Raw genomic sequence first — 27,805 nt, 5'->3', positions numbered from 1 at the left:
CACCTTGACCTGCGGCCGAAAACAAAGGATGCTGATTTGCTCATGTACATTATATCTTCTCACTGTGTAATTATGACCTCCCACCGGATCCTTAGTCGTCTCTTTTATGCATTTTCGTTACTACAGTGGACAGCTATTCAAAAGCTGTTTTCTCTTTGAATATGAGTCCTGAGGTCAAAGTTGGGCATCAGTGACTACAGTGGATGCTGCAGTGTCATTCCATTCACTGCCACCCGCAGGTCAGCCATTGTAAGTAGACAAAATAACAAAGCCAAGATGACTAATGGCCAGAAGTGCAGTGCATCAAACCGTCATCAAGACTCATGTATATAGAAGGAAACAGCTTTTGAATAACTGTCCACTATGAAGTTGTGGCTATTATGCATTGAAGGGTTAGTTCTGTGGAAAATTCCATGTGTTTTTGTTAACTGAGAGCACTAGCACACGCGGCCCCACACACACACACGCAGACACAGCAGCTGAGAATGTTCATGATGCAGTGGTGATACATCTTGTCCAAACTGCCTCTCCCGAGCTAAAGAGAGACACATCTCTCTTTCAGTCTGTGCAACTTCCCCGTCTTCCCGTTAACCTCCCCCTGCAGTAATAATAGCCTGGAGGAGCCAGGTCTGCAGCCCCCTTAAAAATAACCCTCTATTCCCTCGCTTTATGTCCACTGTAACATGTCACTCAAACAGGCAGTCAACCAGACAGACTGGTCCACTTAACGCTAATGTCAAAGATCTTATTAATGTAGAAAATTAAATAAGTGTGTAGTGATTTAGAGAGAATCAATCCAAAATCAGTTTAGTATTCAGTGTGGGTGCTTTCATTTACACCTGGGCTCAATTACCTAGATCCTAAGCATGCTTGAAGTTGTTTCTGTCAGTTATCAATATCTAGCTGCAGCAGCATTTACTTGCACTATAAGAAATGTAACCAACATTTTTTGGGGATATTTAACATAAATAGATCAATCTATGAAGTTTTTCCCCTTTCTTATCAGCGTAATCTCTGATGCCATGGTGTTGCTTGACTACTAATTACTTTTTCCATCCATCGCAACTGAGATCAGTATGAAATAATTTTTAATTTGCGTCCTTTTAAAATATATTATACGTATCATACAATCGGAAACCATTATTAGGCACACCTGCACTGACTATTAATCCATTGTAAGAGTTACATCCAATAATCTCCCATTAGATAATGTTCTGCTTTGATTGACACTATCACAGAAATATTAGTTACCATTGTTTATTATTGGCACAATCGTAGCTGGTACACCTCACTGAGAGCTGTTCCTAATATTTTATTATTTAGCACCATACACATGCAATGCAGTTCTACACCACTACATTCATAAAAATAAACATACAATTAAATTTATACCTACTTGATCAATCAAAGCAAGCGTTGTTTTTTGTTTTTTTTTTAAATTTAATTTCTGTTTTATCATCTCCAAACAGTAGCAGTAAATCATTTGGATACACTTTCTCAAGCTATTGAATGAGAAAGTGTGCCCAAACATTTGACAAATGCTGTATATTTATTCAGTTTTATATATGTGTTGTGTATGTGGGCTTGTTGAGCTCACACAGTCAGCTAATGAGCCAGTCTGGGCTTGGAACCTGAGCTTGCAGAACTATCTATAGTTTATGGAAGTGGGAGGGTGACAGTCGTTCTCACTCGGTCTCACTAACTCTTCATTTGGGATACATTTTGAGCAGAGGAGAAGTGTTTGTAAAAGCTGAGAGTGCAGCATTTTGTTACGTGTACGAGAAAAGTGAAAGTGGGGACACAAGTGTGTGTGTGTGTACAGGGAGACGGACAATGGCCTTAACCCATTTCTGTCCTCTCCTCCTCATCTCCATCCTCATTGCCCCGCTCTCCACTGTGGGACAACGTCACGGAACCAAAAATCAACAACTTCAACCAAAACTTCGCCGTCCTGGCAACCGCAACAGTTTCAGCCCAACCTGCCACCTTGGTGAGGGAGGAGAGCTGCTGTGTGACCAGTGTCAGCCTGGATACACCGGACCAAGATGTGACAGGTAATGCACAAGCACACACACACTCACGAAACCAGTAAGCATGGGGAGAGCATGCAATCTCCAGACAAAGAGGCCAGAGCAGAAGTTCACACCCTGAATGCCAGAAATGTGAGGCAGATGCACTAACCAATATTCCACTGCACTGCCCTATTTTTGCTCCATGAGAGGTGCAAAATGCAATGGAAATATACATGATTTTGAATACAGCTCTTCTATGTGATCTCATGAGCTAAATTATTACCTAATATTGTGGCCTGTGAGTTTATTTTCTTAGAAATAGTTCAATAATGAGGTCTGGATTAAGACCTGCTCTTTATTGTTGTTTTTCATCAGTGTGGTTTCCTCTCATCAATTGCAGTCAATCAATGACAAAAATCCTTACTTATCCTATAATAGGCTGTCAGGTCTTTCACTCTCTCTCTTTATAAGCTGCCCACCCTTTGAAGCTAACTTTCTTCTTAATGAACAGCTTCTCTAAGCCTTCCTGACAGTACTTTGTCAGCTTTATTGTGTAAAAACCCAATTTGCCAGACATCGTGAAACACATAGTGAAGGTTGAGCAAATAGCAGTGATAGCATGCTCTGCTTGGAGCTGGTCACTGTATTTAACACCTCACATATAGAAAAATGTACATATATGAATATTACTAGTCAATTGATTGCTGTCTTTTTCCCAGTACAACTACATCTTTCTGTGCATGGCCCAGGCCCAGGTGTCTGACATTCTGAATTATGAACTTTTAGTTCTATTAAAAGTTTTCTTCACTGTGGCTGTGGAGGCTAGTCTGCAGGCTATGATGTGGCTCGATGACACGTGGAGAGTAAATATAGACTAACCCCCTCAGGCATGAGGGATTACATTTGCCTGAGGGCAAAACACTTCAAGTTGAATTATTAAAGTTGTATTCAGAATGTGGACTTGAAGTGTGCATCTGTGTGAGCTGAAAGTAAATAAGTGAAATAAGTGGTAATGTTATGAGAATAAAGTATTAATAATATGGGGGGAAAGTTGTGATATGAGAAAAAAATTACGATGTTTCGTGAATGAAGTCGAAATATTGAAAGGGAAAGCGGATATATTATGAGGGAGAAAGGTTTTTTATGAATGAAGTCATAATATTCTGAGAAAAGTGAGTGATTGTCCAAATTCCCACACAAATATCAATGGCAGCCACTGCCATTTTTCGTCATATATTTGTTAATATCATTAAATATCAGTTAATTGAACTTTAGGTAGATGAATGTTGCACATTCACTGCTCATACTGAAGACAATGTTGAAAACATTCACGTATTTTTTTGTTTGCGAAATATATATATATATATATATATATATATATATATATATATATATATATATATGCTGCAGAACCCACCAGTTACAAATATGGACTGGTGCCGAAACTGTGGGCAGTCCATTTAGTGGAAGTAAATTGTACGTTAAAAGAGAACTACCTAAACACTCTCTTTTTGTGTTGTTGCAAGAATAGTTTGTATGTGTCAGCACTTGTCAAAACAGGGTACTCTGATTAATACAGCATTCGTTGAATAAGAAACAAACATAATAATAGGGGATATTTGTCAATCTCAGGGTTGCGCCATTTTGGGCAATAGGACTAAGTGATGTCAGAATCACAGTAGCGCTAGCCGCTTATGCCGGCGACTGGCGATGTATCATATGATTTTAAACAATTACAGCGTAATTAATTAAATTAAACCATTGCTGACCAAAAAGACCACAAAGGCTGGTGGAAGAAAAAAAACAAAAAAAAAACATCTGACTGATTCCCAAGACTTTTGGGAGAATATTATATGGACTGAGGAGATGAAAGTTGAGCTTTTTGTAATCTTCGTATTACGGTTGTAGTGTCAGGACAGTGTGAACAGTTGTCGTTTTGTCCTCTGTATGTGAAACCTTTCAAAACACAAACCATTCAAAGTTAGTGTTTCGAAACTGAGGTTTGCATGTTCTCCCTGTCCTTGCATGGTTTTTCTCCAGATACTCCGGCTTCCTCCCACATTCTAAAACCATGCTTCTTGTTGAAGACTCTTAAATTGGCCATAAATATGAATGTGAGTGTAGGTGGTTGTTTGTCTATACGTGCCCTATGATTAACTGACAACAAGTCCAGGGTGTGCCTCACCTCTCGCCTAAAGTTAGCTTGGATAGGTTTCATTTACCCACAACCCTGAGAAGAATTAGTAAGATGCTAAAAAAATGGATAGATGGATGAAGTTGGGGGGTTACCACAGGGAAAGAAAAAACAGAGAAACTATTTACATAGAAAGTTTGGGATCTGACATTGTGTACTGTACACTATCTGAGTGCCAAGCTATGTGTTTTATTGAACTTGAGTGACACATCCGGAACACAACCTCCTGTGACACGCTTCATTATCCACAATAATGTTATTATCATTGATTATTTTGCTGTTGCCTTGAACAATTACATTGTTCTTTCAGTTTTTCACGACTTTATAACTTTCCCGACTCGTTTTTCAACCATCATTATTATACAATAGAAGAATTGCGATGTCTTTGAACCTTAATGGTAGCTCCAAATCAGCTTTATGTGACCTTGCTTTCCATTCAACTTTTTCCAAACGACGTGCCGTGCAATAGCACATAGAAAATATCACTAAGGTTGCCTTTATTTAAAAAGATAATAAGCTGAAATGATGTGATCAGAATGTTTTGGCCCAGCCATTCAACAAGGTTGCAGTCTTGTACCCCTAAACAATAAGATATCAATTCGCTATTCATCTCTCTTCGAAATGATGTCGCAGATTTTTTCGAATGGGATTCTTAATTTTCTGTAAATGTACTTCTTTTGGACAATTCTATCCTTTGGACAGCAGATACAAACACACAAGTGTTCAGTATTGACTGCAAATAACCTTGAGTTTGAGAAAAGCAAGTTCCAACTTGGAATCCTTTTCTTCCACCAAAGCCGCAGGGAGGAAATTGAAGACTACCTTGGTTTCATTGCCTAGAAAATTCTAAGGCGCTTTCAAATGTACATCCTTTTTTGAACTGCAGTGCTCTTGACCGCTTTGGTTCACTGTGTAGCCAAGAAACAGCAGCAAAATAATAGAGATGGCAGACGTCGGCTATTAAGCTCCTACATAACTTACATAATTTGATTAACTTGATATATATACACATACATATATGTATATATGCAAAGATTTGATTAAAATGTACTGCCCATTATAGTTAAAAAAGTATTCTACCTAAATAAATGTTTAAAAACAAACAGTTGTAACAGATTAAATTCAAATGTATTTAGATTTAAAGTTATATACAACTGAACTGTACTTGGGCTGTGATTCTTTCACATACCACTAGAAAGCGCCCACATACCACTGGTGGTACTCGTACTACACTTGGAGAATCGTTAGTCTGACCCAGTCCCTCAACAGGTTGCCTGCAGGGTGACGCCATAGAATTGAAAAAAGTTCAATCCATCTTCGCGCATCCAACAGGGGAAAAGGTGGCGCAGTGATCTAGAATGAGGACAGTAAGACATTTGGAGTTTTACACTGAAAACAGCATGGACAAAATGGAGAACAAAAATATGAATGTTCTAGTATCCCGAGCTCTGGGACACAAGACAGATGTAGTATCGCGACATGGTAAAAAAAAAAATATTTTTTTAAAAAGGCACAGCAATGGACCAAGCTCTCAACTACTTTGAATGAACTAGGTTGGTTGAAAATGGTAGAAATGTGTGATTTAAAATGTTTTAACAATAAAAATGTTAGCTTATATTAACATTGCATCGCCACACATGCTTCACTTGTATCAGATGGCCTCCTCCTAATTATAAGCAAAGCCGGGGCTTTCTGTTCTGTTGCCGTCCTGCATTTTGTGTGTCTAAGCGCCTTTAGATTTTCTTTGGCTGGTTGCGTCAATGACGAATTAAGTATACTGTAATTGCCTTGTTAGCTTTCGCCATTACCTGTTGCACCAGAATGTGTTATTAGTGTTTCATATAATATTAATTAGTTAACGTTACCGTTTATTGATAGTTAAGTTAGTGGCAAGAGCAGAGCACAGCACAAAGGAACCAGACTTTAATTATTGTGCTTGTTTTGTACACCTTTTGTACACCGGACTTGATCCCTCATTAACTGCCAAATAGGAAATTTTAAAATACGGAAAGGCAATATGTTCAGGCGTGAGCACGAGAAGCTTTTTACAGGGAATGTTGTCAAATGCACCCTCTTTCTTTGTAAAGTGAGTCCTTTGACAGCTAAATTTGCCAAATGTCCCTGTTAACTTGCCCTGGGCCATTACGATTTAATTTACCATAAAGGTCAGAATCCAAATTTTCAGGGAGGCCTACTTGATTGCACATGTTGAGATGAAGTAAAAGCGATAGCTTCTTTAAAAGGGCATCAATTGTGGCAGTACTATTTCTGACAGTGTTATTATAAATGATAGCAACCATAGTTTGTTTAAAGCAAATAGTGGCCGCTCAAATAGACGCCGTGTGTCAGTTAATCCAGGGAAATGTAACTTGTTAAGAAGAAGAAGAATCATCTTTTATTGTCATGAACATGCATGCATGCATGCATGCACACAAAATTTGTTCTCTGCATTTAACCCATCACAGTGAACACATACACGTTAGTGGAACACACTGGAGCAGGGGGCAGCTGAAGCGCCCGGGGAGCATTTCGGGGTATCAGTGTCTTGCTCAAGGACACCACAGCCGTGAGTCCGGGGGATGTTGGCGGATGGTCCAGTCGGGGTTTTTGAAGATAGGTCCCCCACGGTGGCAGGCGATGATCTTTACCATTGGGCCATGTGACATAATACCGAGCTTTATTTCTATTGATTAAGAAATCAAACCGTGGAATCTGGATTTAAAATAAGCAAATGGAAATATATATGATAAATAAAATGCACATCAATATGGTCCTACACCCTTGCAGCAAATGCAAATATGAAAAGATGTAACTTCACCTAATCTGTTGAGGCATAGGAAGAATTGTGCGACTCCAACTGCGCTGCATTACTGATAAACATGCACACTAAAATAAACTGCGAGCGTGAACTAATTACATATTCTATTCCCATCATAACATGGAAGTAACAATTCACAGCTGACCAATAAATGGTTCCACCTGAACACAAGCATTTGTACACAATGACATCCTCTCAAATGCCTCCTTGAATTAAATGTTTTTTCCTTTGTCATATGGGGGGTCTCTCACATTTAAAAAAATGGTTAAGATGTTAAAAATAGGTGTGTATGTACCCCACTTTGGATACAGACGCTCAAAATCCTGATTTATAATTTGGTTTGAAGCACATGAATATCAGAGAATAAGTTTCATTGATTCAATTGAGTTTCAAAAACAGCACAACAAAAATTCTTCTTTTTTCCCCCCAACGCATGCGGTAAATTTGTTTCCATTGTCACAGTCCTGCTTTATGTCTGTGTTGACTGCCGTTGACACACACAAGACGAGGCTGACCTGATTTTTTTAACCTGAACACATAATGACTCTCTTGCACATGCACACAAGCTTAAGCATCCTACTTAACTTCCTGCCCACTGAGATGCTTCTGACCAGGTGTCCAGGCCGGGCAACCCTCCTCCCCCATCCTTTTCAATTTCTGAACACACAACTATAAATAATCTCATTTGCTCTTGGGCTTCTTTTGAAATAAAACTATGCACTATAGAGGGAATATAAAGAAATGAAACTAATAAATATGTTTTAATATTTCCCCGCTTAATTTATATCATGCAGTAAAAGTCAGTTCTTCTTGGAAGCCCCCCAACACACACACACACACACACACACACACACACATGCACACTTAAATACACACACGCACACAAAATCTAATAAACCATCTCTATTGAGTACCATAGAGGGTCAGCGGTAATAATAGCTAGCTGCTCTTGACTGTTTTCCACTTTTTGTCCTTTTCCTCTCCCTCCTCTCTAAACTCAATTCTCTCTCCAATCTGAAGACCCTTCTCATCCCCTCTTGTTCTCCTCTCATCCACCTCTCATGCACTTTCTCCTATTAATATCACCCACTCTTTCGTATTTCATCTGTTCTTTTTTTTCAGCCTCTGCGTGTTATGGAGCAGCACTCTAAATCTAGGCATTAGGACTTTCTTTAATTGTAAGCCAAATGAAAGTGTGTCAAAGCAGAAATGATTGGAATGGTGTGACAACTGACACGTGTCACACTTGTGTGTCCTTGTACAAGAAGACTGTGTCTGTTTCCTGTTCCATCAGTAAATGATTCATCTTCTCGATTGAATTTGTGCGCAATACAAGTTTAGAACTGAGTCTTCTTTCGTTATGCTGTCTCCTAGGTGTTCCAATGGGTATTACGGACAACCCACTGTCCCAGGAGGCTCCTGCCAGCCCTGTAATTGCCACGGTAACCTGGACCTGTCTACACCAGGCAGCTGTGATCCAATCACAGGACAGTGTCTGCATTGTCGACATGGTTACAGCGGCGTGGCTTGCGACAGTTGTGACGACGGTTTCTTTGGAGACGCCATCACTGCAAAGAACTGTCAGCGTAAGTTTTAATGTGAAAAAATTGCTATTCGGTGCAAAGCAAAATGGACGTCCAATGGATCAGAAGATAAAAAGCACATACTAATACAGTGGTACCTCAAAGCTTGAACACAAGTCTGTTCTGTGAGATCAGTCAAACTTTCATTTGGTCAACAGTTAAACCAGTCATTCCCATTAAGATTAGATATCCAGTATTTGGTATAATTATTTTTTAAATCCAACTCTTGAGTAGGTGACTTTGTGAGGGTTTACTGTATATTTTAATAAATGGGAACTTCCAATAGCTTCAGTGTGTCAGGAGGGGTGTTATACACTGACAAAAATATTGCATCTGTGAAAAACTCCAATTGTTGCAAACTTTTATCTTTAATCTGACCACAGAAACAGTACACCATCTGGAGTGTGTTATGCGCGTTTTGCTGCTCGTGAGCGTTGCCGTGTTGTGCGGCCGGCTAATGGCGAGCAGCTGTGGAGGTGTGATGTCGGAGCGGCTCACTGGTAGCCAGCTGCGTTCAAGAGTGAGACCACAAAGTCTACCTGTGTAAAAAGGAGCGGCACGTGTGGAGATGTTGCATGTCTGTGAAAATGAAGACCCGTGTTGATGTTGCCCGGTGCAGACGGGAAAAGAATGACACCCCGCAACGAGCGATAGACAGGCTGTTCAATCAGCAGACAGATAAACCACAAAGGCAGCTTGATGGGCTGACTTTGACTATTAATGTCTGTTTGATAGTTCATTGTTCTGTAGCTGTTTTCCCTCCACCCGGCTAAATGGTTATTGATTAATCGGCCTGATCTATGGAACTACTCCACTGCTGATTGGCTGTTCATGCCTGGGAGACGGAGGGTTGTTATTGATCCTGTGCAAATGACAAAAGACTAGCAGGAATTATTAAAAGACAATAATTCTCTTTCTGTCTCTCTGCCGCTCCTTATCGCTCCAAGTCTTAATGAATTCTATTGAGTGGCGCCGCAGAGTACGGGTCAAGTCCATTTGTGTTCCATTAGACTGTAAAAATGCCGCACTTTTTTTGTTTGTTTTGAGGTCAGCTTTCACATCCGCGGCCATTTCTGCTGTAGACATCCTTTTGTTTGACATCAATGCATGGTTTAATTCATTTTTTAAATGTGAGCCTGACAACACAGCAATGTGTCTGAGAATTCAATTCAATAACAATATAATACCAACTATTTTTCATTCAAGGAAAGGTCTTCTGGACATTGTTGAATAGATATGTGAATTGTACCAGTGCTCTTGTTCCATCACAGGAAGCGAGTGAATACGTAGTAATTCAAAAACGTAATAAAGGTTTCCTCCCTTTCACTTAATGAAGGTTCCATAGATGCTTGGTAGATAAATAAAATGTCGGGGTCATTTTTAAAACCACACAATTTAAACTCTACTCTTGCCCAGTACAGGCAGAGTCCATTGTGCTGCAGAATTTTCAGCTTTCTCTGTTAAAGCTCAAATCTAAAAAATTTCAAACAATTAAAGATACTCAGAAGCTATGATGATGCTGAAGAACATACATTTCCACTTCCAGCTCTGTAAGTGCAGATCCATCTGCCAAATCTTGTTGGTCACTAACCCCTACATGCCCCCAATTCAAGTGGAGTGGAATAATGAAAAAGGAAAATAGATTTTTGTACCCACATTTATATTTGGATGTTTTGACTGAGTTCCTGTTTGGCACATATAGCTCCTTCCTTCTACAAAAGTTATATATTTCTCAGGAATCAGGGGTAAAAAAAAAACATGTAGCGACTATAATCATCTCCGATGAAAAGCTTAGAAATTTACCGCGTGCTGTAAACAATTATAAAGGAAGAGCTCGTTAAAGAGAGATGGCATTCGGAGTGACAGGTTCCAGAATAAACGTGACCACTCCACAATGTTGTGTGCCTCCATGTTTATGTTTCGTGAAGATACACGACTAGCTGTCCCCTGTCTGCCTTGGTTCTTGCCATTCTCTTGCATTTCCCCATAACTAGTTTCACTCGGCCTGAATTCTAATAATTATATATACGAACACACACACTTTAAAATTATTTTTGAAAAATTCAGTTGTACCAATATAGACACTTCATTCAATCTGCTGTTGATTCATGAAGTTGGCTTGAGCAGAATTCATAGAATTAAGCTAAAATTAGCTTTTAGAAGAAGTTCCATGACTTCATCTGCTATTAGATGAAGTGATTGATTACTTAGTAACACATTAGGATTGTTTCCATACTATACAAACAATATTATCCCCACTACCAAAGGACAGTGCAGACGTGAAAAAGCCCTTATTTCAGGCCACAACAAGGCTCGTATTGTGGTGACTGACAGAATGGAGTCCAGATGGTCCCCCAAAGGGTGAAACCAGAAGGGCGAGAGACTCTTTGAGTGAGACTGTGTGAAACAGCATTTATATGTGCATGTACACTTGTATGCTTTAACATGCTGCATTCATTTGCATGTTTGGATTTGTAGGTGTGTGTGTGTGTGTGTGTGTGCTGTAGATTTATGTACTTGTGTCTTGTAGCATTTGTGTGTGTGTGTGATGTGTCTTTCTCTGTGTGAGTGTGGACATCTGCTGTTTTTTTTTTTCCCCTCACTTTCTCAGCCCACACTCAGGTCTGTCCTTCTGTCTGCTTTGCATCTAGCGGGCGACGAGCGAGTACATGTGTGGCAATGTGAGCCGAGCAACTTGTTTCTTTAGAGGGACTGTTTTTTTTTTTGTTTTTTTTTGTCACTGCGTGTTTGTGTGTAGTCGTGTGTGACAACCTCATTTGCCAGATGGGAGTTGTGATGTTCAGGCTTTTAATTGCTCTTCTAAGAGGCTGATTGGCGTGTGGGTTTGTGCATCTTGTTTTCACAGTACAACTTAAATGTACAAAAGTTTAAATAAAGTTGAGGAGTAGATTGACACTCAGGAGAGCGCAAACCTCCACGGTTTAATGGTTCTAATTTGTACAACCACTGAATTGTTGGCCTTCATATATCCATCCATCCATCACTTTTCTGAGCCGCTTCTCCTCACAAGGGTCGCGGGCGTGCTGGAGCCTATCCCAGCAATCGTCGGGCGAGAGGCGGGGTACACCCTGAACTGGTCGCCAGCCAATCGCAGGGCACATACAAACAAACATCCATTCGCACTCACACCTACGGGCAATTTAGAGTCAAACTCCACACAGGCGGGGCCAGGGATTGAACCCCGGTCCTCAGAACTGTGAGGCAGACGGTCTAAACAGTCGACCACCGTTGCGCCGGCCTTCATATATATTATATACATTATACACATTATATACATTATCATTATTTACATAATCATTATTTTATTTTATAACTTATTGTTATTGCTAAAAATGAGTCACTTTAGACATAAGTAGTTACGGTCTTAAAAAGCTTCACACATTAAAAAAGCTAGGTGCAGAGCCCTTTTGAACTCTGTTGCTCACCAAAACAGGAGCACCTAACCAAGGCAATCTCTTAGAGAAATAAAAAATGTGCGGACTTATAGCATGTTATAAACGAGTTCCCTACACATTGTTAACAATTTGAAAATGAAGAAGTTCTTTCAATATTTTAAGAAGAATTTAACCTCTGTGATCAAAGAGGGAAAAAAGGCCAGCATTTTGTTTTGAAATAAGAATCATAAAAAGGAGGAAATATCGGAGTTTCATTAAACTTTCTGTCGTCAGTACATGCAAATGAAGTCCTAATAAGTAATGTTGAATTGAATGTTGTAACTTTATTGAACAGTATTCAGCCTGAATAGAAAATACATGCCTCAAGCAAAACTAATTTGGAACCAAATTGTGCTTGTTTATTGTATAAAGGAAGGATTTTTTTTTCAGTTAGGAATTGCTAAGGAAATATTCACTCTGGTATCTTGATAGCTCCTTTTATTTGCCTCAGACATACTTGACGAAGAAAGAAAATTATCATGAATGTCTTTATGAATGTGATTTATCATATTTATATAATAAAGCGACTTAGCCTGAAGACTGTATTTGGGAAGAGAGGAGGTGTGCTTAGCAGGAAAATAAATTGGATGTCAACAGCTAATCCTCAAGACGACCTTAAGCACTTTAAAGTAGCGTGAAGTGAACTCTTAAAATCCAAATAATTGATGCAAAATACCTCTTCTCCTCCTATTGCAGCTTGTCGGTGCCATATTAACGGCTCCGTTTCAGAAATCTGCAATAAGGAGAGCGGGCGGTGCCAGTGCAGGGAAAATGTGGTTGGACGGCAGTGTGACGACTGCACGGTAAGTGTTTTGACACGCCAGTACGCCGTGGTCACGATGTCTCCTGGCACCATATGATGTTGATGATGATGATTATGATGATGATTATTGTTATTATTATTTCACACTACTTTTTGCTAGAGTTATAACAATCAGTACCATTGTACCTTGACCTTCAAGTCGAATTTTAATTACACACGAGCTTCAGATATGGTGCCGAAAAAAAAGGATAATCACAGTGGCCAATGCACTTTTAGCCATTTATTGAAATCTATAGACAGTGAAACAAGCAAATTAAAAAGTAAGGCAAAACTCCTGTCCAGACGCTCACATAGAGACGAACCGGCTATGTTCTTGATGCCACTAACTAGGCCTTGCCCATTAAAGGCAAACATACACCACTTCAGTTGTTGTCAACACTTTCGGCTTGTCTCAACGTACAGTATTTACACTCAATGAAACCAATTTAGTTCTTTATAATCTCTTTAATTACGTTTTATTATATACAGTGCTATTTTTCAAAAATGATGCAGATTGTGGAATTTTCATTCATTTCAAGGGCAGAAATTGATTTGATATAGAATTAAATTTGGTCACGGAACAAATTAAACTCGTAAGTCAAGGTATCACTGTACTTGTATGAAGTTGTACAGTATGTCTTTAGTGATCATTTTAATTCAATGTACATAAATTATATTCACTTAAAAAGAAATACTATGCTTTATTTTCATTAGTTAAAATCTGTTGTGATTGGTCCATCCAGCCTAATTACTGGTGGGACGCTGAGAGTCACGAGTGCGTGGCCTGTCGCTGCACCCACCTTGGCTCCGTCTCTCAACGCTGCGACGTTGAGGGCAGCTGTATCTGTCGCCCAGGATTCGCGGGCAAGCACTGTGACCTGCGTCGCCAAGGTTATGAGAGACGGGAGACGCGCCGCCCGGTGGAGCGCGTACCCGTGGAGGCCGTACAGCGGCGATGGGGCGGGCCGTCTCGCACGGGGGGTTGTCCTAGGGGGGCATTCTGGCCCAGTGAAGCGGTAACACTGCACGGGAATGACAGTGGCGTGAAGCATGGGTATTTCTGTTTTGTGTGTGAACATTGGAGATGCACGCATACTGTATGTGCAGTTGTAATTAACAGGTTTTCAGAATTTGTTTCAATTTTCATTTCATATACTTAACAAAGGCAGCATGTGCCCTCGAAGTTATCACACCTGGGAGGTCCCAGGTTGGAATCACAGCTCAACCACTCCTGTGTGGAGTTTGTGTGTTTTCTCCCATGGTTTTGTGGGTTTTCTTAGTGTTCATATTAAGGCCCCAAAACATCCATCCATCCATTTTAACAGTCCATTAAAGCTGAAGTGCGTACGAAAGATGTGGTTGCAACTGTGTTAATGTGAGCGCTCATGACTTCAGGTGTGACAACTTGGCTAAGGTTTACACAGAAAAGCCAATTTAAACATGTTTACACACTTAGCTCTCTGTTAAATCTCATCCTATCAGATTGTAAATTGTATAATTACACTTTATTCATATATTACCTTGGATGCAGAAAAAATATGGAAAAATTGCTTGCTGACAAGTCACTGATGGTGTAGTGGTACACTCGTCTGACTTTGGTGCAGGCAGCGTGGGTTCAGTTCCCACTCAGTGACGGTGCGTATGTGTGTGCGAATGGTTGTCCGTGTCTATATGTGCCCTGCGACTGACTGGCGACCAGTTCAGGGTGTAGTCCGCCTTTCGCCCGAAGTCAGCTGGGATAGGCTCCAGCGCCCCGTGACCCTAACCAGGATAAGCGGTGTTGAAAATGGATGGATGAATGGATGGTTGCTGACATTGTTCGATAGGTTGTAAATATTTATAACGGGTTGTGGACTTTTGAAGTGTTCTTTTTCATTTGTGTGACTTGCTGAGTCCCTGTAATATGGTCAAAGACAATGAATTTCAATTGGTGTTGGCCTGACCCAGTCTGTAGTCACAAAAATGCCACGTGTTCTGTTTTGAACTGTGTTTATGGACATGAAAAATATGGCAAATCCTTGAAGAGAATCAGATCATATAAGCATGTTAAAACACACGAAGGATTTTTATGGCTGTTTTTGGCACCCAGACACTGTACATATTCAGTATCCATATGGGTAATTTTCATATAATTGGTCAGTCATGGTAAAGACAAAAAAAAAAAAAAAAAAAACAACAACCTAATTTAGTTGTTTTTTATTCCGCTTTGTTTTTATATGGGTAAATGTCTCCCATGCTGAAACAGCCATGGTGAAAGTCATATTTTCAAAAGGTTGTTGATGATTTCAAATTATAGGCATTCATGCTAAAGGCAGTCCTTATTGACAGAGCAAATGGTGGTGGCCCACTGAAATACACCTCTTCTATAACGGTAAAGACAAAAGTGCATAACAATAAAGACCTAAACAGCTTCATAAAAATCATGTGAGTTGCACAATTTACATGTGTTGCCCTTCAAACTATGCAGATACAAATGCATAAATGGCCCTAACTACTCATTAAACCCGTTACACTCGGGAGACAATCGTAACAATGGTAAAGACATGTTACAGCACAGTCACAAATTCATACAGCACATATTCATTCTTACCTCAGAAATAACATTGTTTAATTTGCTGTCTGCTATTGTGTGGATGCAAAATGGCAGCCTCATCCTGGCACTTTAGCTCACAGATCCCTCTGTTGTATTGCAACAACATATTGAGGCTTTCCCCTTAACTGTAAAGACAGCTTGAGTGACAAAGAAGGACTGTTTGTAAAAGAACCATCAAAAGGAACTCTGAAGTCACTAAGATGCATTTGTGTTAGTTTTAAGCAACTGGAGAAAAATCTGCCATATCCAAAAATGTAATTAGCATCTTCAGAAAACATGTTGCAAATCATGAAACTTCCTTTCGAACTTTAAACAGGAACAGTAAAGACATTTTGGCATTAAAAATTTGAGAGATTACTTTGGAATCATTTTTTTTCTCGGAAACAATTGTGACGTTTTGATGGATAACACCGGCCAATAATTCCAATTCATTGATTTTTAAAAGGAAATTTAGTGGGCCATGACTTTACCGTTATTGATCAAATTATATGAAAATGACCCATGTACAGTATACATGACAGCTTTTAATTCAGTATATAAAGACAATACACAGTGTGCAGTGAACTTTCCTACTCTTTCAATCGTTTGGAAGTCTTGCCCCCTCATTCTCACCTTGTCTGGTCCTGTTTGTCTCCAGGCTCAGACATTCGGCCTCGCTACAGGTGGACAGTGTGTGCCGTGTCACTGTAACTCCTTTGGCTCCAAGTCGTTTGACTGCGATGAAAACGGTCAGTGTCGGTGCCAGCCGGGTGTCACTGGACCTAAATGTGACCGCTGCTCACGAGGATTCTTCAACTTCCAGGAGGGAGGCTGCACACGTAAGCAAAGCTAGACTGGGGGAAAAAAAGGCGTTTAAAAATATGGGGCCGGGGTTGGGTTGTTATTACACGATACAATATTATCACAAATTATTCCAATGACAATAATATCATCATACAGTGATGGATTTTCTCTAATAGCAATACTTTCTTTTCAAACATATTGATAGTATTTTTATAGTATTTTTGGGAGCATGAACACGTATAGCCTACAAACATAATGCAAACAACAGTTACTTGTATTTGAGGTACAGTATTTATTTAGAAGCTGCTTTCATGTATTAATACTGACTAGCAAAGTAAAGGCTCATTAAGTTATCAAAGCATTGCCTTGACAATTCACATTAAAATCAGCTACATTCAAATTTTAATTGCACATTCTACCCAATCAGTTTTGACCTGCGTGCATCTATCATAGTCTGTTCAGCAAAACTAGACCTTAATCATCAATCGGCAGCTCAAAAGATTGTTTTTGAATAGCCAAGGTTGTCAGCACTTGGTTTATTCATACAAAATAATGAAGGTTGGCTCCTGTCTTGACAAACACTCAAAAAAATGAACAGATCAGCAAATATTATTTTTAATAATAAGACTAAGAATAAAACTTGTTTCCATTGGTTATTTAAATTATCCTTGTACTGACCTCTACTTTAATAGAAGTTGTGTCTCAATTAGTCTCCTGGTGCGTTTTCCACTTCAATCAAATGCCTCTACACAAATAAAGGCCTTCCTCTTTCCTGTTAGAAAAAAAAAACACTTGTACCTAATAATCTGCTGCTGTATCGTAAGAGATAACTGTATAAAACATTTTACTGTTAATATCTTGTTCTATTCCTACCTTAAAGTTTCCCAAATAAAAAACCTATCAGTAACTTTAGCTTTATTTAAGACAGCTAATTGTACAAATAAGCTAATTAGAATTCCGTTGGCAGTGCCCATGGTCATGTTCATGCCACCCAAAGGCCTTCTAAAACCTATTTCAAGCCAGCCTTCATAATTGGTAATGTTTATATTTGAGATGCTTTGATGTTTGAATCATCCACTCCAAATAGTTGGCACCGCAGGCAGCAGGTGTCGCAAACTTTATTTGTGCTGCGAAAAAATGAGGATTAAGAGTGGCGACTATGAATAGCGCACCCCTTAATATCTCCTTATGCAATATGTCAAGGATGCCAAGCACAATTGACAGCCAAGAACAAGCAGGAACAAACACACCCAACTCAGTCACACTGTCAACACAAATGATAAACTTGGGATTTATTTGCTTTGGCTCATCTTGAAGTTTTGGAGAATGAGTATGATATTGGTGTTTATTTAATGTCACGGCTAATTTACTGTGAGACAAGATAGAAGTTAGATATCCTCCAGCCTCCCAAGATTATGTCTGTGAAGAAAATATTTAAAGTGAAAGCGTGGCAGTTGGTACACATGAACCAGGTGTATGTAATTAAAGTGTGAGCTTTGAATGAAATGTAATTTAGCCTGGATACATATAGGCTCCTAAAATTTGTACGTAAATCAACTAGCTTACGAATGACTATATAATACAGTATAATTCAGTTCTTTGGAAGGTTCTCACAGAGGCAAACCTCGCTTTTCTAATCTATATCATCCATCCATCCATTTTCTCAGCCGCTTATCCTCATAAGGGTCGCGGGAGTGCTGGAGCCTATTCCAGTTGTCATCGGGCAGGAGGCGGAGTACACCCTGAACTGGTTGCCAGCCAATCGCAGGGCACATATAAACAAACAACCAGTAGCACAAACATTCACACCTACGGGCAATTTAGAGTCTTCAATCAACCTACCACACATGTTTTTGGAATGTGGGAGGAAAACGGAGTACCCGGAGAAAACCCACACAGGCACGGGGAGAACATGCAAACTCCACACAGGCGGGGCCGGGGATTGAACCCCGGACCTCAGAACTGTGAGGCAGACGGTCTAACCAATTGACCGCTGTGCCGCCTAATCTATATCATGTTAATTTAAAAAACGTCATTCAGCTACATTTCGGATTTTAATTATAAAATACACCCATTTTTACAGTGACAAATAATAAAACAACTGCATTGTTAGCTATGAGGCATGCACTAATAAGTCTGCTTTGTCACAGCGTGTCTCTGCAGCCATGTGGGCAACAACTGTGATGCCAACACAGGACAGTGTATCTGTCCTCCAAACACACTTGGTGAAAGGTGCGACCGCTGCGCCCCCAACCACTGGGGCCACGATATCATGACTGGATGCAAGGTACCGTGACTGTAACAAACAGTCAGTGTAATTTATCATGCCCAATTCAGGTAACAAAGGGGTCAGCTCAAAGTTAGATTGTCTGAAGGACTTCTTTGACACATATACACGTTCACCTTTAACAGGGAGTTCCAAAAACTCATTGAATTCAAATACTTTACATCATTTGAAAATATGAATATCCATCAACTTCATGTCCTAAAGCCAAGCAAACTAAATTAAGATCACACGCACATGCAGGCAAGCAAGGGGAAAGTGAAAGTTGACATGTAAACAGTGCCGCATCCCTTGAGCTGGGGGGGTGGGTGTGTCTTCCTCTTTGACCTTTTTTGTGCCATATACCAATATGCTTTCCAATTGGTGTATTATTAAATTTCTGCGAAAATGAACCCTACACACACTGCCATGACTCTGCTCGAGCATATACTAAAAATGATTTAGTCTGTTTAATTTATTGTACTGATTAGAATCCCTGAGAAGGAACTTCCACTTTCACTCTACAGTAAATTTTGTGTTGCACACCAGACAGAGAACCAGATCACACACATGCAGGTATGCATGTAGTGAAGAGTCCAGAAAACCGTGCTAGACCTCTTGCTGTTGGGTTAGTGCCTTGTTCAAGGGCACCTTGACCAGTCAGAAAGCATTGGGATTTATTTATTTGTCTGTTGCAGTTGAGTAAAAACATTATTTCTGCATGTGTGCAGGAGTGTGGCTGTAGTTTGGTGGGCTCAGTGCAACAGCAATGCAACGTCAACACGGGCTGCTGCCTCTGCCACGACTCCTTTAGAGGAGAGAAATGCAATGAATGTCAGCTGGGATACAGAGACTTTCCTCAGGTAAACAATATGAGCAATCAACATAGTCGTGTACTGTTTTTATTCCTACTATTATACTAAAATAACATTATTGAATTGGTGTCGTTTTCTCCGGGCACTCCGGTTTCCTCCCACATCCCAAAAACATGCATTAATTGGAGACTCTAAATTGCCCGTAGGTGTGAATGTGAGTGCGGATGGTTGTTTGTTTCTATGTGCCCTGCGATTGGCTGGCAACCAGTTCAGGGTGTACCCTGCCTCCTGCCCGATGACAGCTGGGATAGGGTCCAGCACGCCCGCGACCCTAGTGAGGAGAAGCGGCTCAGAAAATGGATGGATGGATGAATTGGTGTCATACACGTGTAGTGGAATTAAAGCGATATTAGCAGCCTGTTTTGAGTCTGTCTTTGTGACGTTCCTGGTAGTGCACCACATGCGAGTGTACCATCTCAGGATCGGACAGCGAGACTTGCGACATAGAGCGAGGAGTTTGTGCCTGCGCGGATCGAACTGGGAAGTGCAGCTGCAAGGTATACATGTGATTTTTTTTTTTACTTTAAGTACAAGACACATACAAAATACAATAAATGTATGCATCTATTCTTAAAGGAAAATGTGATGGGAGACAACTGTGACCGTTGCAAGCCCAACACATTCGGATTATCCCTGCAAAATCCGCTTGGTTGCAGCAAATGTTACTGTTACGGCCTGACACACTCCTGCACTGAGTCACAGGGACTCATCAGGATGTGGGTGAGTAGACGCTCAGTATCTTAACATACAACATAGTGATAATGACTTGATATACACATAAACATACATCAGCATGACACACCATGATGAATACTTATACAAAATATAATGGAATCTCAAGAGCGGCCTTTACTCAGATCATAATGTTCTGTTTTGATTGACAGTGTCATAACTGTATTCATTTAGCAGTATGTTATTATTGTAATTTAGACCTGTTTTGCATCATAGAGAGCTTTTCCTAAAATGTTTGACTCCCTCGAGTAAACAATGGAGGTAACCACATAAACACGTCATAATTTTACAGTGAATGGACTTGCACACATACATTATTTTAATTTGATTCTTTATTTTTTTGTTTTTTATACCGTACATAGTCTATGAGGTCATTATACCCTAATGTGAAGTAATTTAGCTACAATAATTTCAATGTTGTTAAATTATCGACCATGTTACCCTTTAAAATCACACTTTTTAATTGAATTCTCCTTGGTGAGATTTTTAGGGAATAACAATAATGTTATTTTTCTTATCATTTTTTTTGTTGATACTAAGTAAAACCTACCCACCATTCTGGTATTGTATTTAAATATTTGAAATTGAATACATTTTGTGTTATCATGGAGATTGAAATAAGCAGTCTACCATGTGTGACAATGGCTTTATTATGCAGCCAGTATTGCCTTCATGTCCGAGCTATATAAGCTTAATAGAGGTCGCATCTTTTCTTCCCAACCAACTACACACTTCGGCAGAGCCTCATATCAACACTGTAGGACTTCAGGGACATAAAAAAAAAAAGATCCCAGCCCCGGCAGATTAATCTATTTTTAAAATCACTCCGCTCAACAGTATCCCCGAGTCAATAATGAACCCCTGATATCATTAGCACAATGCTGAAATGAAAACAACTAAAATGGGAGACAGGAAGGATGAAAACCACTTTAATTTACTCCAGCCTGTTGATAATAACTCAAATATTATTCACACATCAGACAGGAAGACTCCAACGGTAACAACACTTGTAAACACTTTTACGGGTTTACAATGGACCCTACTGTTCCCAGGGGATAGGGACCGAGCCTGGCCGTGAATAGCAAATATACGCCATTAATTGACCCTCCCATAATAGCGATTGCAATTATTAATAGTTTAAACCCTGAATACACTACAACCTCTGGTCCCAAAAACACATTTATAGCATTTCAAACAATTACAAAACACTTTGGAAAACTAGGAACATTTGACTGCACAGCAAAATGCAGGAGTTAGAGCAATAGTGCCAACGTTGTGAAGAATGGCTAGCACTTCGTTGTTTACTGATCCGAAACCATGGAGCACAGTGACAACACAAATTGGCAGTTGTAGGTTTAGCGATTTTCCATTTAGCTGTTGTTACTGATTCCAGTTGTTTTGATGCCATGTTTAGTCCTTCTTTGGCAAAACTATTCTGACCCAAAGCACACGCAGCAAACATGAGCGTTGCTTGTATTTATGCTTTCCAGCTGAGTGTCATTAACAGATTTAACATGACTGCTGTTGTATTTTTTTAATTTGGGTTTCTGCAGAGCCTTAAAGCTTTAAAAAGGTTGAATGTTATTAATACACAGACACACACACACACAGTATATTTTGTTACTTCTATAGAAATGGTTGTTTGGCGTCCCTGTTCACCCATCAAATGTAAAATTACGCAACCCAGTAAATCTTTTCTGAACTGCCTATTTCTGTGAATGTATTTGGCAAATCATGCGCCACATGGACAGATCCGCAAGTGTAATTTGGCTGGTTGGCGATGAAGCTTTTACTGTGTGTGTCTAACGCGATTAATGTCTCCAATAACACTAGAAAAGGTTGCTAGATCGGTAGTATATCAACTGTAAAGCGCACAAGTAGCCATCGCCATTGTCCAAAAGCTGGACTCAGGATCGGACAGTGGCTCATTTATACGAGACAGGAGCATGCCCTCAAAACAGGCTAATTTCAGCAAGACAAAACAAAGCATGGATTTTGACTCACATTCACATTGATCCCACTTCCACCCAATTCACAGTGAGTGTTTAAGAAAAAAATAAATTTCCATTCCCTCCCACACCGACAGAGACTGTTCCCAATCCCGAAAATTTTACAGAATCCCACTCCCATCCTTTTTCCCCCATTCCCGCCTGCTCCTGCCTAATCCCGTGATTAATAGTGAAATTCACTCCCATCTCCTCGGGAGCTGGTGGGAATCCCCCAAAAATGTCAGCCTCAAATAGCATTTAGAAAATATTAGAGCAAAATTACTTACAAATGAAATAAATAAAAAATTCTGATATAATATTTCTGTTCATTGTGGTAACATTTAGTAAATGAGAGATCTTAAATTTGATCAATATGGCCTTCAAAAGTTGTAAAAAAATCTTAAAATTGGTTCTCTTAAACCTTCTCACCTTGTTAGTGGTAGGGGTAGTTATGAACTCTGCCCAGCAATGAAATGTGACACAGAAAAGAGACTAGGAAAAATAGATTACTTGAGCTGCATTGCGACTTCTAATAGATAACATATTTTTAAATATAGTGTATTTTTCAATTTTTTTATTTTCCATTCACATGTTCCTAATATTCTTGCATGAAGGCTATTTTTGCTTGCAAGATCCACAAATTGTAGTTGTTTTAATATAGCCACTGCTGTTTGTTTTTTATGGTTACGTTGTCATCTGGTTTATGCATTCAAACATAAAGTGTGCACCAAAACAGGCACATTTTTCCACCTTTTGGTTTGCTTTGCAGTTAACACTGAGGCCAGAGCAGACAGTGCTTCCCCTGGTGGATAAAAACAGCATTGTTGAGACGAGAACAGGAGTGAGCTTCAAACACCCAGAGATCCTCGCACACGCTGAGCTGGTCACCACAGTTCTTTCTGAGCCCTATTACTGGAAACTACCACAACAGTTCCGAGGCTCCATGGTAGGAAACTTGTTTTTCTCATCATTTATTATACGGTCATTTATCCATTCCCAACATGTTCCCAATAGATCACAGCATACGGTGGGAAGTTGAAGTATGCAGTATACTATGAGGCTAGAGATGAAACTGGGCCCTCCTCATACGAGCCCCAGGTTATCATTAAGGGCGGCGCTAGCCACAACATTGTGATGACACGCCACGTAGCGGGGCTCCAGATTGGTCAGCTCACACGGCACGAGATAGACATGACAGAGGTATGTTCAGGCTTCGGGAACTCAATAAACTTAAAATGTGTTTGTGTTGTATATTTAGGTAAATGTAAGTTTGCGATCAATGTTTTGTCTCTGTCTACAGCATGAGTGGAGGCATGCAGATGGACGGCCAATGACACGGCAGGACTTCATGGATGTTTTGTTCTATGTGGACTACATCCTCATCAAGGCCTCACATGGCAACCAGATGCGAAACAGCCAGTATAACGCACACAGACAATCTTGTCTTAAATGTGATTGGAAAAAATAAGTATAGTAAAAAAAAATGTGTTGTGTCCCTCACAGTATTTCAGAGATAAATCTCACTGTGGCAGAAGAAGGTACACCCACGAGGGAGAGTGAGAAAGCCTACCAAATAGAAAAATGTGAATGTCCAATTGGATACTCCGGACTATCCTGTGAGGTGCGTTTGCAGTCAGCTAACCACAAATATATACTACACTACAGTATCCAGGCATTGTTTTTGGTAGTTGTCTTGGAATTGTTGTTAATTATTCTTCTGACGGAAGGACGCTTTCGGGAAAGCCTGAAAAGTCACTGAATTGGGAAAGTGCATCTATCCTGGTGAAAATTTACCTATTTTAGGGCTCCTGAACACAAACCCCTAAAACTCACTGGAAAGTTGGAAGAAAAAAAGTCCACCCCGACACCACATTTTCAACAAACGACATGAGACACATGAAAGTGTTTCACACCAATACTGAAAAATAAATTGGCCATTTTGGTTTGAAGCAGCCAATTTGGCCCAATCATAGTTGGACGAACTTAGACTGTGGAAAACACCTCAACAAGCCCCAAACAGAAGCAGGTATATAAAATCGAACATTAAACATACTGTAAACTACTACAAGAAATAAAATAATAATTATACAAAACGAGCTCCCTCCACTTTGTCATTTGGCATCCAGCAGGTCCAGAGATTTCTTATTTTGTTGTCTACATTTTGTTGTTCATCGATGAGAGAAAGAAACATGATTGAAGTCTCTAACAACCAGCATGAGGGCACCGGGATGCAGAGATTTTAATTCAATGATCACAGCGCATTTGACGCCCGGAGCTCAAGTTTGAATGCAAACAAACAACTGCAGTTTTCTAACTGCCGTTAGTTTGTTGTTTGGCGAGTAATACACATACACATACAGTACTGTGGGAACGGAGCTGTTGTAAACAGGCTGCCGATTCACGGGCAATATTCTACACTACCATGGCTAAAACTGTAAAAAGCTCCAAACTGGTTAGCACAAGGCAAAACAAACACTTGATGAAAAAAAAGGTGGAAAAGTAAAAATAACGATAAAGGAAAACGATAGTGGAACTGTTGTAACAGGGTGCCGACTCAAACCCAATCCTAGAAAATGTGCACTAAATCGGCAAGCTTTTTATCCTACTCTGTCTAATGTGAGCGACACATTTTGACCATCATTTCCTAAATTTCTACTCTTTATTTTCTTTCTTTCCTGGCACAGGGATTGCTGATGGAAATTAGGTACAAAGATAAAATCTGGCTCAGATCATCTCCACTCTTTTTGTTTGTCTTCTGTACATGGTCCCTGACAAATAAATGAATAAACTAAACTATTTTGATGATTCACCTTGAAAAAAAGGGTGCAAGGGTCATCATTGTTTTTTTTTTGTTTTTTTTCAATTTGGGACAAATATACATTATTCCCGTTTTAGTAGGAAAATGAATCAGTACTTCTATTAGAATATTGCAAACAATTATTTGTACTGCAAACATTAATGATATGCTGGTCTCAACTGTTCAGATGTTTGAAACTTCTTGAGAGAACTTTTGACGTGTGTTTCCAGTAGAATGTCTGAGCTTTAAATTGCTGCCTGTGTTTTGCTTTGCCTCGTTGGGATTAGCCCCCGCCGTTCAATTGTGATGTTTGTCAAACCAATTCAGCTGAATCCGGCTTCTCCTCTTAAGCCACAGAAAGCAAAGAGGAGCTAAGCCAATTTTTAGTTGAGTGAGGATTTTGTAGAAGGGGGTTATGATACACACAAGCCACAGCTCTGGCCGATTCCTCTAGGTGATGGTCATCAATTTATACTTGTAAATCTATTTTTTTAAACCTTGGTTTTAGTTACCCAAAGGCCGGTGGACAATCCAGCTTTATTGTCTGACAAGTCTGAAGTGTGCCAACTTGAAGGCAAATAATAAAGTGTAGCTCAACTTAAAACTTTTGTCGAGGGCTTTGCCAACAGATGGGCATCCTGTTTGTAGCTGCTGTCGTTATTAAAGTATTTCTAAAACGGGCGTTTAGCTCGAGCAGAGGGAGCAGATGGCTCTTTAAAAGGACTTCATTAATTATTGCTGAACACACAGGTGTGTGCTCGTGTGTGTTCAAAAGTTACTGAGGGGAATAACCCTTAATTGGCTGTATGTGTATAAGCGGAGGTCAACAGTTGCCTTGAGAAATAGCAATTTAGGATAATTATGAGTCCATGAGTAGTGTTGTCTTCGCTCTGTGCAACCTCCATTATTATTCACATTTTATTGTGACTGTGGGAATGCATGCTCACACAAAAATGATCTGACATTCGGCAAGGTCCTTCTACAGTTGTACCCTGCCTGCTTTGTTAACTCTTACTGATGTTGTCTGTTCACTCTGTTTTATGTCCTTTTCTCTTTTTCTATGCAGGAGTGTGCAGCCGGTTTCTACCGCCTTCGCAGCAGCTCACACGCATCTGCTCCGGCCTCCAGAGTCCCCACTGCTGTGGGCATGGGCGGCTGTGTTCAGTGCCAGTGCAGCGGCCACTCGACCACCTGTGACCCTGACACATCCATATGCCAGGTAACTTGTGTATAGGTGTGTGTGTGTGTGTGTGTGTGTATGTGAGACACTCTTGGGCTAGAATCACCATTCAGCCATATGCCAGGAAGCTTTTGAAAGAGAGATTAAGGTGAGACTGAGAAAAGAAGTTTAATTAGCCTCGCTGTAATTAACCAGGCTTATTCATATTTCGCGTCATTCTGTCGCTCTTGATCGTGGGCCAAAGGTACTTCAAGAGAGGAGAATTTGAATTTCACAGTCCATGTCAATAGGTGACAGAGTACTGGCAGAGAGTATGGTGTCCCCCTCTTCAATGTGGAAAATCTCACCTCCTAATTTTGTTTTGCAGACCTTAGTAACAACAAGAATCATTTACATAAAAAAAAAATAAAAAATAAAAAATAAAAAATACAGTACTCTAGTCATGTATTTATTTATTTATTTAATAGAGCAACAACCATGTTCGGGAACGTTAACACACATGCTTCACTATAAGGCAGTAGAGCCTTTCTCTTGACCAATCAAAAAAGAAAGCTAATTATTATATTAAAAGATATTAAACATAAACCGAAGAGTAACTACACTATTATATTGGTATATCATTCATAATGACATTAACTGCGATTGGCTGGCGACCAGTTCAGGGTGAACCCCATCTCTCACCCTAAAATAGCTGGTATAGGCTCCAGCACGCCTGCGACCCTAGTGAGGATAAGCAGTATGGAAAATGGATGAATAATGACATTGATAAAAATGTTATGGAAAGTCACTTTTAAAAAGTAGTGTACTACAACAATTTTGTGAGGTCAAAACTGTCAAATCCAAAAGTAGGAATGGCCTTTAAAGCAATTTGCTGACAGTATGAATTCAGGGTGATCATCAGTGGCCATCACAGGTGATCAGTTAACTTTTAGTTTTTTACATTATTTGGAATTGCAAAAAAAAAAAAAGAAAATAAAAAGAAATGAAGAGACACATTTTGTTAAGTGTACATTTTAATTGTTTGCATACATATAGAGTAGTTTGGAAAGCCAGTCCACCCATCAAGTATGAAATTAAGCAGCCAAATAATATTACGCTACCATTTGCAGAATCATGGTAATTCCAGCCAACTGATTGTTGTTTAGAAATAAGACAGAGCCAGTCAGTGCAGCAACTAAAAATATCCACCAGCAATATACTGTATCGTATAGGGATGCAGATGTATTGACACGTTAATGCTGTCAGCCTGCTGAGGTAACCTCACTCCTTTCACATTTTTTTTTTTATTGCCAATGCCATTCATCCATCCATCCATCCATTTTCTACCGCTTATCCGGGTCGGGTCGCGGGGGCAGTAGCTTTAGCACGGACGCCCAGACTTCCCTCTCCCCAGCCACTTCATCCAGCTCTTCCAGGGGGATCCCGAGGCGTTCCCAGGCCAGCCGAAGGACGTAGTCTCTCCAGCGCGTCCTGGGTCGTCCCCGGGTCTCCTCCCGGTGGGACGTGCCCGGAAAACCTCACAATGGGGGGGGTCTGGGAGGCATCCGAATCAGATGCCCCAGCCACCTCATCTGGCTCCTCTCAATGCGGAGGAGCAGCGGCTCTACTCTGAGATCCTCCCGGATGACCGAGCTTCTCACCCTATCTCTAAGGGAGAGCGCGGACACCCTGCAGAGGAAACTCATTTCGGCCGCTTGTATCCGGGATCCTGTTCTTTCGGTCACGACCCA

The 27,805-nt window shown here is 40.1% G+C and overlaps 1 protein-coding gene across 7 annotated transcripts in view; it reads left to right on the top strand.

Moving 5' to 3' along the window:
• Window positions 1–27,805, top strand: part of lama2 (laminin, alpha 2) — a 160,762-nt gene that overhangs the window by 74,092 nt on the left and 58,865 nt on the right. For 5 of the 7 annotated variants that reach the window (XM_061753379.1, XM_061753378.1, XM_061753376.1 and 2 more), the window contains exons 20-33: window positions 1,968–2,054; window positions 8,399–8,610; window positions 12,759–12,865; window positions 13,608–13,880; window positions 16,095–16,275; window positions 18,391–18,527; window positions 19,235–19,366; window positions 19,771–19,875; window positions 19,955–20,098; window positions 22,868–23,044; window positions 23,113–23,298; window positions 23,399–23,517; window positions 23,602–23,719; window positions 25,962–26,114. In XM_061753379.1, the coding sequence (XP_061609363.1) occupies window positions 1,968–2,054; window positions 8,399–8,610; window positions 12,759–12,865; window positions 13,608–13,880; window positions 16,095–16,275; window positions 18,391–18,527; window positions 19,235–19,366; window positions 19,771–19,875; window positions 19,955–20,098; window positions 22,868–23,044; window positions 23,113–23,298; window positions 23,399–23,517; window positions 23,602–23,719; window positions 25,962–26,114 (2,131 nt within the window). The remainder of the gene's footprint in view (window positions 1–1,967; window positions 2,055–8,398; window positions 8,611–12,758; window positions 12,866–13,607; window positions 13,881–16,094; window positions 16,276–18,390; window positions 18,528–19,234; window positions 19,367–19,770; window positions 19,876–19,954; window positions 20,099–22,867; window positions 23,045–23,112; window positions 23,299–23,398; window positions 23,518–23,601; window positions 23,720–25,961; window positions 26,115–27,805) is intronic. The other 2 variants (XM_061753381.1, XM_061753380.1) reach the window with 1 other exon arrangement.

The sequence above is a fragment of the Phyllopteryx taeniolatus genome, chromosome 18 (genome assembly GCF_024500385.1).
Source record: "Phyllopteryx taeniolatus isolate TA_2022b chromosome 18, UOR_Ptae_1.2, whole genome shotgun sequence".
In the NCBI taxonomy this organism is placed as follows: Eukaryota; Metazoa; Chordata; class Actinopteri; order Syngnathiformes; family Syngnathidae; genus Phyllopteryx; species Phyllopteryx taeniolatus.
The sequence above is the reverse complement of the archived record's forward strand: the minus strand, read 5'-3'. Positions and strand labels throughout refer to the sequence as shown.